Source organism: Pezoporus occidentalis, unplaced genomic scaffold (assembly GCF_034315485.1).
Source record: "Pezoporus occidentalis ecotype Australia unplaced genomic scaffold, CSIRO_AGI_Poc_V1 ctg39, whole genome shotgun sequence".
NCBI lineage: Eukaryota > Metazoa > Chordata > Aves > Psittaciformes > Psittacidae > Pezoporus > Pezoporus occidentalis.
Window position 1 is genome coordinate 670,919 of NW_026915713.1, and position 12,514 is coordinate 683,432.

A 12,514-nucleotide genomic window follows, 5' to 3' on the forward strand; every position below is an offset into this window, starting at 1 on the left:
GGAATGGTGAGGATAACTGTAGCATGACTTTTGCTATTTTGCCTCCGGTAGATTCTATTATAATAAAATAAATTAGGAATGCCACCTATGAAGGGCCAGATGGCTCTCAATTAGATTATTTCATGAGCAACCTTGTTTTCTTCAGTAGGCGGTTCAGTGCAGGGCGAGGGAAATTGAGCTGCTTCAAAGTGGACAAGTTTGAGTAACAGCGTGTAACCAGGACATTTAAAGTAATCATGGATTTTTCTGTATTGAAGTGCAATGCAGGGTAAAATTCGGCCTGTCACATTTATTCAAGATCTTCAGTATATGTTTGTGTGGGAAAATCTGTGTCGTGCGTCTTGCTGATAAATTAATGTGTATTTCATTGGAAAGTGGAGTCTTAGTCTGGTCTGCTGTGCATGTAGGGAGAGCAGCAAGTTAAAGCAAGATATATTAATTTCCTACCAAAAAAACCCTTAAACTCCAGCTGCATACTTTCTCTTGAGAAATTGATCAAACAAAAGAAATTGCTATTTCACTTTTTTGTGTACTAAGAAGAAAAGACTCTCTAGGTGTATTATTTAAGCTATAGTTCCAATTCATGTTCTGCTTGAAAAAAATTGTTCCTTAGGCTTAAACCATTTGTAAATAAGATTGACTGGAGAAAACAATCCCACTTGTTCAGTCTTTTGCTCTTTTGTAGGTGAGGGAAAAAAAAAATTATTTATAATTTCTTATGATAAATAGATGCCATGCTTTATCATGGTTTTGGTATGTTTAATTAAAGCCCCAAGATTTATTGATACATTTGTGTGAATAAAATAAAAATAATAAAGTGTGTGAATAAAATAAAAATAATAAAGAATTTTTTTTATAAAATATAGATTTTCCTTCATTTGGAAGTTATGCTGTAAGTGCTGTAAAAGCATACAGTGTGTATGCTGAGAAGTGTCAGACAGCTACATATAAGTAAAATTTTAAAAATATAGTTATTTGTGTTGTTTATGCCCCTCACATTGTTTTATTTTTTGAAAGCATCTTTTGGCAGATATCATGTATTTTTGCTGACATTCAGACTGTCCACATTCAACCCTCTTCCCTCTTGCAAAAAATGATATTTCTCCCTTAAAACAATGAGTAAAACCAGGAATGTTTTTGAGCATGTTATTTACAAATTCCCTTTTCCTTGGGAGCAGCAGAGGCGTAATTCCGTGGGCTGCTGGGGGCATCCTTCCAGCCCTTCTGCTGTCTAATGAAGTTTTGATTGCACCTTGAGGGATCAAGTTGCTTAGACAGACTTTCAGCTTTTGCCTTGCTCTCAACATGGATCCTGCCCTCTCCACTCTGTGGCAGTGCAGTGAATCTGATCACAAGCTAACCCATTTGCTGATGATAACAGATGGGGAAGGATGTTTTCCGGGAAGGTATTTTTTTATTCCGGGTCATTTTTTTGCATGAGCACTGGAGTGAAGGCGAGGAGGGAAGACAGTGGGAGACAGCTGAAATGGGCACTGCTGCCAAAGTAACGTGTGTGTCACTGCAGCCGAAGTGTTGACATCTTCTTGTCTCTGGAGGCATCCTGGAATCTAGCCGAGACCCTGAGAAGGCAACCAGAGTTGACTGTAATTATTAGCACTGGAGAGGACTTATTTTAAGGTGTTTACACTAAGAAAGGGATGAGGATGTGTAAGGTTGAGCTGTCCAGGCTGATAAAAATCACTAGTATGAAAAAGTAGAGTTCAGGAAAATTTAGAGGGACCATCACCCCAGAAAGGTATGGTATCTTATTTCTGTTAAAACCAAAAAGTAAGACCCACCACTTTTCAACCTGAAGAATTGAGAGAGAAATGCAGATAAGTTTTAAATTTGTATTAAGAAATTAGAAATGCAACTAAATCTTACCAATAAAATACGACATTTGGCTTTAGATGCTGCTGGTTCCATTCAGGTCCTCGAAAATCCATTAAAATTTCATTTCATGTTTATGAAATGCCTCACTTCTTTCCTGAGACAGAAGAGAGAAATTTAAGGCTAATGGTTAATTTGCCTGTGATTGTTTTTTTAAGTGGCATAGACTTTACTGTTGACTTTGTTTAAAATATAGATGATCTCATTTCACTGCATGGAAGAAAAAAAAAAAAATCATGTTCCTATCAAATTAAAAATAGCCTTGAAGTTATAGAGATTTATTTAAGGTCATAATTTTAAATGCCTAAAATGCCAGAATTTAAAGAGTTTTTTCCACAGGCTTATATTTCTTTTAATGAAGTGTTTATAGAGAGTAATTCTTTGTGAAGCCCAGAGTTATTTCCACAGAAGGAGAATTGCCTGGTGGTGACCTCTCCTAAATGAGCAATTCAGGGTTATCAAATCAGACAGCAAGGGACTGGAGGAACCAAGGATCACACAGGGTACAGCCATTACCTATTAGTATAACTCCACATTAATTTTAAATTGAATTTTTAAAACCTAATTGAGCAGCATTTCGAAGCTCTGTTCAGCGTGAGCAGGACATAAATTGAAATAGTAGGTACCAGAAACCTCTAATAAGCAAAGAGCACTGCTGCCTTTCTTCTCTCTCCTTTAAAATCAGTGGTAATGCCCTGACATTAAAAAGAAGAATTTAATTAAGAGATTGTGGCAGTGCATCTGAACTCTGACTGGCTAATGGCTTACCAGTGTAAGGAATATGAACTGAAATGAATGGAAGTTATTTTCTTCAACATTAATTTTAAAGTGAGAAGTCTCTTCTGTTTGAGCTTTTCATCATTTTAGTGCAAAAAAAAGTATTTTTAATTGATAAGCTGTACATGAAGGTAGACTTTGAAAATGTAATTATGCATTTAGAGTCCAAGAAACAAATCCTAATGCAGAGAAATTTGAGCAATTACTTTAAGCTTTCTAAGATAAAGTGTTAGGAAATTACTAATGTAAATAGAAAAGAAAATCCTAGGTTTTGTTGTTGGAGTAGAACTGTAAAGCTTGTTAAATTTCATTTTGATCAAGTGCTCTGAAAGTGTATTAATATTTCATTTTAAGTAGGAGCCCAATTCACTTTGTTTCTCAACATGAAGAGTGCAGATGAGCTTAAGTAAGCAAGTTCTGAGCTTCGGAGGGTAAATTATTTTGCACAGCAAGCTTGGATGTGATTCTCCGCTGCAGAGTAAGCGCTTGGCATTGAAATTTAAAACACGACTTAGTGAAGGCGGTCTTTCATTTCAGAAAACTCTCTAGTATTTGTTTTTCTTTCCATAGATGATCAAGAATGACTGCATTACATGGGTTAGTTGTCAAGTCTGCTGTCATATCATTTTCACAAATATGCTCTCTCTTTATTATATGCTGCTTGGTAATTTTAACAATTATATGTCAAGTTTGTGTTTAGTGGGGGAGCTTGACACCCATTTGCTGGCTGGTTGAGGTGCACATGAGAGCACATGCTGTGAGAGGGCATGGACAAGGGGAAGGAAGTACCATAAAGTTTATTTATTTTGCTTAGTTCAAGGCACTAGATCCAAGTTTTATATTAAGTTACCATTCCAGAGAGTTCAAGCCTTTGATCAAAACTGAGAGGGAAGGGGGAAAAATCCTGTTTTCAGATTTAGCTTTTCCTATGAGAAGCTGCCAGTTAACAGAAGGGAGAGGTGCATTACCCCCAAAATAATTTTGCTGCAGCTTACGCAGCACTGAAATAAAGCCTTTAACATCACAACTCATTTGTGTGGTATTTTAATAATTTCATTGATCCCTGAAGTTCAGTAAGGGCTCTCATTCATAGGAGTCTTTGCGGGCATTAGCAAACTTCCTTAATTCCAAATAGGAGGCAAATATTCATAGAGCTGAGTAGAGAGCTGAGTAGAGAGCCGGTGCCCGTCGCAGGATGACTTGTCTGTGCTACAGTGGATCCAGGTTTCCAAGCGCCCAACTTCCACTGCTTTTGCCCTGTGAACACCCTGTCAAATAGCTTCCAGCCTCTGCGGTTACAGAGCGGTGACTGAGGGAGAAGCAGTGAAAGTACCTTTTGGAAGGATCGTATGCACCATCTTCTTTCGGCGATCCATTTTCATTCTTTGCATCTCACCAATACAGCCCTACAGGCTGAGCTTACCCTTGGATCATGGCCTCCTGCTGTTTCTGGTGTAATGGCAAAAAGGGTGGCTGTGGAAGAAAAAACTGGGTGGAGTCTTCATGAAATGAGGAAGTCATACACTCACAACTTGCTGTTGGTAACGGTGATGGTGTGTTTTTTGTAGTGGGGTAAAAATGACTGAAATCTGACAGTTTCTTATAAATGAACTTTTTCTCCCAAGGCTTGCAGTGATGCATGGGTGGGTGCTTTGACTCTTGCAAGAAAAGACAGTAGAATCTGAAATTCATCTGTTTAAACTTTTTAACTATTAGAAGGAATACTTGTTTCTGTGAGTTTGAAGTAGTGCTGAAGCCCTGGTTAATCTACTGCAAAACTGTTTAGAGAGTGACTAACTCATGCTAAGATCACAGAGGGCAGACAAAAAATGAAGTGTTTGAGTATTATGAAGTACTCCTGCCTGTGACAGGAGGCCTGCTAATATACACATGCAGCATTAACTCATCTCCTTTTTCTCCCCTATGTATTTTGCCACAGGCTTTCAGGTTATTAAATTCTGTGGCTCAGCAGTAGCACTTGTTGTATTAGACGGAAAGCTCAGAGTTTAATACCTCAATGAAGTTTCTTATTCCAGGGGTTGATTATAGCTAAAAATGTCCTTGGAGGTCACATTTGGCTACGTATCAAGCAGAGCAGGCAACACAGTTGAAGGAAATTATGATCTCTTTCTGGTGACTGAGCAAAGCTCAGAAACTGTATTCTGGTCAGGGAATAATGTGGTTGTTCCATGGGAGAGAACAGTAAAATTGCTTGTTCACTTGGTGCATGTTTCTGGATTTACTTTTATTTTTTTCTTAATGCTAACTTTTGATGGAGGGTCTGGTTTTCAATTAAAATCAAAACTGATCATTTAATGTGAATGATAATAAGGTCAGAAAGAAGCTCAAACTGTTTCTGCCTTACTGACCTCTCACCCTGCCCCCAGAGCTCCAGACAGATTAATATTTTCAGTAATTTGTGGTAGCTGTGATATTTTCAGAACTCTTTAAGCTGCTTTCTTTACATGAGATATATATTACAACTCTTTTAGAAGCTTCTTTCTCTCCCCTATTTCCACTAGTTGTAGGTAGATAGGTGGTGCTTGGTGTATAACAAAGGTATAAATTTAGAAGGTATTGAATTTGGACAGATAAAAGGTAACATTAAAAAGAAAACATTGGCTGATTGCTGATAAAGAGCTGTTGAAAAGCTGTGAAATCCCTCAATGCCAGGCTTAAGTATTTCTTACAATATACCTTATGTCTGTTATAATCTTATTTGAAGTTGAATGAATTTTCTTAGGAGTACAATGGCTACTGCTGGGCTCTCCTAGGAAGGTTTCAGCTATGAAGCAGTGGCACTTGAGTATGTTGTAGTCATGTTTTGTGGAAGTGTGAAATCTTGATGGTGCTTTTCACCTTCAAACTTGATTCTGAAATGTGATTCTGATATACTTTTGAGTACTGCCTGTTTCTTGATGGGACCTCAACATTGAGCTATTCTACCATGGAAATGCAGCGTGGGATGAATACATTGCTGTTTGTTAATTTTTTTATGCATTCTTTTTATGATGATTATGATAAATGTTTTTTTTTTAATTCTTGTGAGATAACTCTGCCTTGGTTACTCTTATTTTCAGAGAAGAAATGGAGAAGACATTCCAGTTGCTCAAACTAAAAATATCAATCACAGAAGATTTGCTGCTACCTTTAAGTTGCAAGAGGTGACAAAAACTGACCAGGATTTATACCGCTGTGTAACTCAGTCAGAGAGAGGTTCTGGAGTGTCAAATTTTGCTCAACTTATTGTTCGAGGTAAAGTTTTTATTGCTTTCTTTTTATCCAGTTAAGTGTTCTTAATACCACTGTTAAGAACATTTGTGTAGCCTACAGATGCCTTGATCTGAAATGGTCATACAAAGGTACCCTTGTGAAGCTTCTGAAATTGTTGCAAAATGAAAGGCTGGTTTGCGAAACTTCTTACAATTGCTTTCCGTAGAATGCATGTGTGTAAAAATCCTGATCCTGCAATGCAAATGTAACATGCTGGTATGCTTTTCTGTGGATGCCATTTGCTGAATTTAAGGTGAAAACTGCTTTTCATAAGTACTTCTGCAGGTAAGAGAGATTCCACTGTACTTAGTTAACAATCCCTTTTAAAATCTGTCACCTTGAGCAGACTGGTAGTACAGCAAATAATACATTGTTCTGTTACCTGGGAGACACATATATAAAAATAGTTGTAAACTTTTACCTTCCAAAGGACTGAGCATTATAGAGATGTTCTGTGATGATTTCTAACCTCTGAAGTAGAAAAAAGAAAAAGAGAAATGTGTCTTTTATACTTGAAATACTGGGTGGGGGCTGTTTCTGTATTCATTCAGAAGCTTGCTGCATGATGCAGCCATAGCTTGTGCATTGTGATGATGGGTTGGTGTTTTATTTTATTTATGCATGTTGTGTTCTGGAAGCATGTAATCTTGACTGGCAAAGGATATGGTTGTATGTCAGAGTTCAGTTTTCACTTCCAAAAGTCGCTTGCTGTGTTTGGCCTGGAATAAGTTATTAAGCCTCTCCTTGCCTAACTGTGTCACCTGCAAAACTGCCCATTTCCCTCTTAGTTGTCATGAGGCTTTATGTTATTTTAGCTGGGGAAAAAATAAAAAAAGTACAAAATCTGTCTGTGGTGCTGCTGTGCCCAGTGTGGAGGATGTTTTGGCCAAGAAAGGCAAAGAATTAAGGTGTAGAATGGGCTCTCACTTGACTTGTTGGTCCAGTGATGGGCTGTTTGATCAGCTGGCATCTGGAATCAGCCGCAGCATCTGGAGTCAGCCACTGCATCTGCATCTGGGACAGGGAAAGCAAGTGTCCACTTGTAGAAATTAAAGTAGCATAGGAAATGCTTTAAGGCATTTGGTGTCTGGCATTTGTCTTTTCCCTGAGAGACAAGTTGATTGAGGTCAACTAGATTTTATTCCTTCTATATAAAATCAATAAAAATGGGCTTTGCTGACTGCATGAGGATTTAGACAATGTTAACAGTTTCTTCTTTTATTTTGTTAGATGTACCTTTTGTCTAGAAATGTACAAGATGGTCTTTATCCTAACAAATGAAATTAGTTCTGTTATAGCATGAAAGCAGACTTTCTGTTGTTAGAAAAGCAGGGAAAATTGATGTATTTATCCAATAAATGAAGTTTTCTAATTTTTCCCTAGTATAATAGAGCAATAAAATGGTGTTTAAAACACTGTTTCTCTGAAAAAGGAAAGATGAGGTAACAATATCGAACTTCATAATTCTCTCTTTTTAAATGCAGCATATTGTCCTGCTATGAAGCTTAGGCCATTTGATAGAGACTACCATCTTTATGGCTTAAAACATAAACTTGGTCTATAGCTATATATATATATATAAAGACCTATATAGATTTCATATTTTAAGGTTAATTTTACTTTTTATGTGCTTTTAGAATTGGAAGCCCCAAATTTTTCCTTCCTTTCTTTCCTTCCTTTCCTTTCTTTTTTTTCTCTCCTTTCCTTCCTTCCTTTTTTCTTTTCTTTCCTTTCCTTACTATCTTTTTTCTTTTTTTCCTCCCTTCCCTTCCCTTCCCTTCCCTTCCCTTCCCTTCCCTTCCCTTCCCTTCCCTTCCCTTCCCTTCCCTTCCCTTCCCTTCCCTTCCCTTCCCTTCCCTTCCCTTCCCTTCCCTTCCCTTCCCTTCCCTTCCCTTCCCTTCCCTTCCCTTCCCTTCCCTTCCCTTCCCTTCCCTTCCCTTCCCTTCCCTTCCCTTCCCTTCCCTTCCCTTCCCTTCCCTTCCCTTCCCTTCCCTTCCCTTCCCTTCCCTTCCCTTCCCTTCCCTTCCCTTCCCTTCCCTTCCCTTCCCTTCCCTTCCCTTCCCTTCCCTTTTTTCATATTTATACGTTATATATGTATATATATATATAAAAATATCTTTTAAAATGCTAAATTAAAGGAAAAATCTAAAAATATATTCATCTATTTGACATCATGGTAAAGATTAAAGATTTATGTTTTTATAGAAGGATTTATTGCTTGCTGTTATATTTGAAAAGCAATATATAGTAATACATTTTCTTGTTTGTCTGGATTATCACTAAATAAATCGTTAGCCAAAAAAGCATACCCATACCCTTAGGGATCAGCTACCCTGGTGTTAAAACTGTATTGAAAATTAACCATAATGACAGGTCCTATATCTCAGTGGCACTTTAAAGCTGACATCCTGCTACATGGATACAAAAGATGATAATTTTAAAGGAAATTTTTGGGCCACTGATACGAATTGCCTTTAATAAGAGCTGGCATAGTATTGCCCATTGTCAAAGAGGACCCTGGGGGATGAGTTTATTAGTGCATTTCCCTCTAAACTGAAAGTGACAGGGCATGCTTGGGGCCCTTTTGTTGCTGTTTGTAACAAATGAAAATTTCTCAGCAGAATTCTCATGCTGAAGAGTATCGATCTGTGTGTTCTCACAGCCAGAGGAGGGGGAAAAAAAGGATGAAACACAATTTACTTTGTCATGGCTTTACTATTGTTTCCAGATCATTTTGAGTAATGATAAGGTCTTCAGTTTGTAGAAGCCAAACTTTATTGGCAATAGTTATTAGAGAGGGAGATGAAGAGCAGGAGTTGTTGCCCTGTAACTCAAAAGTTGGGTGTTCAGGTACATGGATGAGATCATTACATATTCTACATCTGTACAGACATGTGGTAGGATAGTACGGGTGTAAAGGCATCTGATACTTTTCTGGTTGGCAGTTAAGGTAGTCTTGGTAGTGGAAATTTATGGTGCTATAATGTACATTATTATTTCATTTTGAGCTTTAACAGAAGAATTGCTATTAGTGCAGTTCTAAACATTGTTGCAAATATTTATTACAAAGGGATGGTATACATTTAAAGACCCTGAAAGGGATAACTCAGTTACTCTGATTAATTTCTTTAAGAAAAATCAGACTAGAATAGAATTTGTAATTCAGTTATGATATTTTACCAAAAGTAGCTTCAGCCAATGATTTAATGTCTCACCTTTGCTTAGAGCTGATCTTCAACTCCCAGCTCAGTTGCTTCATTGTATTGATTTTTTTTTACATGGTTTCTATGACATTACTGTCATTCTTGGATATGTGTAGAAGGAGCTCTCCTTTTCCTCTTCCTTTTACAGGAAGCCTGGTACTGTCATTACTGTTAGTTGACTTATCCTGAATAGGTCCATCAGTTTAATTTTCTGTTTATGTTTTCCCTTGGTGACCAGTAAATAGGCAATTTCTGGGAAGGTAATGTCTTGAAGGCTTCAGAGCTGTCTGCTCTGGAACTTGAGGGAGATGCTGGGATGAACAGTATTTGTGATCTGTAAGGGTGAACAAGAAGACACTGACAATTTCTTTTTGCTTGTTTCTTTATTGCTTTTGACAACAAGTGTATCATGCTCTCAAATCTTTTCTGCTCCTTTTGTTACTTAACATGGAATTGTAGAAATTAACTGCCCAAAGAAATCACCTGTGCCCTGAGTTGTGTGTACTTGATATGTACACTTGTGTAGATTTTGCAAGTTACAGAACCAAACTGCTCTTCAATCAGTAAGGACTTCACCCTGTAATCAGTTCTTGTACTGTGTCATTGTTCAGAGCTCTTAAAAAAGTCTACTGGAATATTTGTCTGAAATTGGCAATATTTATCAGAGAAGTGATCTTGTGCATCAAGAAACAAGGTAGTTTATCACCAGTTGCGATCAGCTTGGTTGACCTGACATGTTAAAAGTAGCTGTCAGGAGAAGATGAAGCTGAAGTTGCATTCTTAGGTGGTCTGTTAGCAAAACTTCTTAAATTAATCCAAACTCAGTTTATACCTGTTTGAAATGTCTTATACTCAGGTTTTCCTGCAGGAATAAAATTACCACTTTCTTTGGTTGCAGTGTACCTGGAAGACCCATGTGAGTGATAAGTCTGTCTTTTTGGTTTTGTGAAACAGCAGTATTGCTCTGATTGTCAAAAAAAACCACTCTGTCAAATGGTAGAATAAAGAAAAATCCTTTATATAAAGTGTTTATATGCTTTCCCAAGTTTGTTCTCCTTTAAAGTTGTTAGCAGAGTAACAAAACATAATAATATGCTATTAAGACTGCAAAATCAGCAGGAAGTGCGGTGTGTGCTATGTTATGTAGTGGATATTACATAGTTGGTTATGTAGGTTAGTGTTAAAGACAGAGAAAACTAAGGGGAAAAAAAAACCCCTCAAAATGTATGAATCAATTGTAGTGTTTAATAACCTGCAAATATCTCTGCCATATATCTGGTTCTACTGATAAGTTTCTGCATTTTGAGTCATAAAGTATGACATTATTTTAATGTTTTTACTAGGTGAATGTAGTTTTTCTTTAACATTTCTACATCCAACCCAAATAGTTCTTCTGTGGTGGGGTCAAAGCTGGGGGAGACCTACACCTTGATTTATAGTTCCAATATGGAATTGTCTTCATGACCCTCGTAAATCCAAGATAACAACAGAAAAGAATAGAAAGGCAGTTTTCCTTTGCGTGTTTTTCGCTACTGTCTTCTGACTGTTGTTATTCCAGAAATCACGACTGACCTATGTATATGAGTTTGTGAATATGAAAGAGGCTATTTTGTTTCTAGAATTTACTTCGACATAGCAAGCAGTCTCTTCTCAAAGTCATTAGATTTGGATTTTGGAGGGGTTTTGATCATATTCTTCTTTGTTTCCCTTACTGGATTTTGTTTGCAATCAGGAGCAGTTCTTATAAAGTCTGGCACTGATATTTCTGCCTTTCTTGTCTGAACTAATTTTAGGGATTTTATATAGGAAAAACCAGCAATTCATCTGGTCTCTGGTGATGCCAGAATACTGTGAAGAGGGAGTTTGCCCCTGGCAAGTACTTCTTGTAGTAATATCATTCTTTTTTCCTCTTACAAGAAAACTCTGAAGTATTTCATTTGAGAAAGTTGTGGACTGAAGTTCACTTTTTGAATTTCACTAATACTTGTTTTGTCTAGGAAAAGAATGAAATCTCTGGACTTGCTCCAGATGCTTGTCCTCAACTTTGCTACCTGTTTTTTTTGGTTCAGTATAATAGCAGACTTAGAAATAAGCCAAGGAGAGCAATAGGTGGCAGATAGAAGTAGACACATCAGGTAGTCTGAATATATACTCCCTACTTGCAAATAAGCTAATTCTTTTTGTGCCAATTTTGCAAAATTACCGTATATTTTCCTTTACTAAGTTCTTTGTCTGATGAATAACAGATTTTGCTTTTTTTCACCTCTGCTCATATTGCCCACATCAGAAATGCTAGATGAGTCAGGTTAATAGTAATACTTTGTAATGTGTTCAGAAATTCAGTCTCCATGAAACAGTGGTGATCTGTAATAGGGCTTTGGATTGTATATTTGAAGAATCTTGAGCTGGGTCTTTGTGTGTTTCTCTGAATTACCTGAATTTCAGAGCAGAGGAGAAACCAGGGAGAGAGATTCCACAGTCCACATTGTTGAAATCTGTGGGCTTTACATCTTTGTCTTCGCTAAGTGCCCCTTTGGACCATTGCCAGATTTCTGTAGGAGTATGCAAACATTTTAGCTGTGAGTCAGAACACCCATGTGGCTGCTATGCTTGGTTCATAAGGTGCATTCCTGGAGTACAGGTATTAATACTGTTAGTCTTTTGGACACTCGGCCCACCTTCAAAACTACTCTGTATCCCAAATTTTCCCATTAGTTGAAGCCTAATTCTCTAATGGTTGGATCCCTGTAGGAGAAGCAGTGACAATGTCTTACTGACTTTGCACCAATTGGAAAGATGGCATGATTTTGTGAGGTTTTTCTAAACCTCACTAAGTTATATTTTGGTGTACGTTTGGGTGTAAGCATCCTTCAGAGAGTCCAGGATCCATCTAGCTTGATCTTTTTGTAGCATCCTCTGCTTTTAATTCGTCTGCCATATTAAGATCTTATCCTCTTTAAGCAGGTTTAACATAGGAATCTTTCTGTTTTCAATCCTGTTAGAGTAGGTAAAGAGGGGATGTCACCCTGAAGTCAAAATCTGTTTCCATAAGAAGAAGGAAACAATATAGGAAAATACCTCAGTAGGTCTATATGTTCATAAGTAATTAATCAAACTGGATACGAGTCCTGAATACTTCATACATCTACCAGCAGCCTTGCTTCATGCTCAGACAATTCTTCTGTCTCTTTCTGTTCAAACAAGCTCTGCTCATCTCCTTTGCTAACTAAGCCAACATTGCGTAATTAATAGGTGCATTGCTTATTTTCTTTTGAAAGTGGAGGAAGGTTTCTTTTCCTAGAGATGCAAGAGAAAATAGTTTTGACTGAATTTTTAAAAGAAGCCAAGTGACTTAGGTTTGCAGGAGGTAA

The 12,514-nt window shown here is 37.4% G+C and overlaps 1 protein-coding gene across 13 annotated transcripts in view; it reads left to right on the plus strand.

The window, feature by feature from the left end:
• PTPRK (protein tyrosine phosphatase receptor type K) overlaps nucleotides 1-12,514 on the plus strand; it is a 396,766-nt gene that overhangs the window by 187,120 nt on the left and 197,132 nt on the right. For all 13 annotated transcript variants that reach the window (XM_062632339.1, XM_062632343.1, XM_062632342.1 and 10 more), the window contains exon 6: nucleotides 5,748-5,922. In XM_062632339.1, coding sequence (XP_062488323.1) covers nucleotides 5,748-5,922 — 175 coding nt within the window. The remainder of the gene's footprint in view (nucleotides 1-5,747; nucleotides 5,923-12,514) is intronic.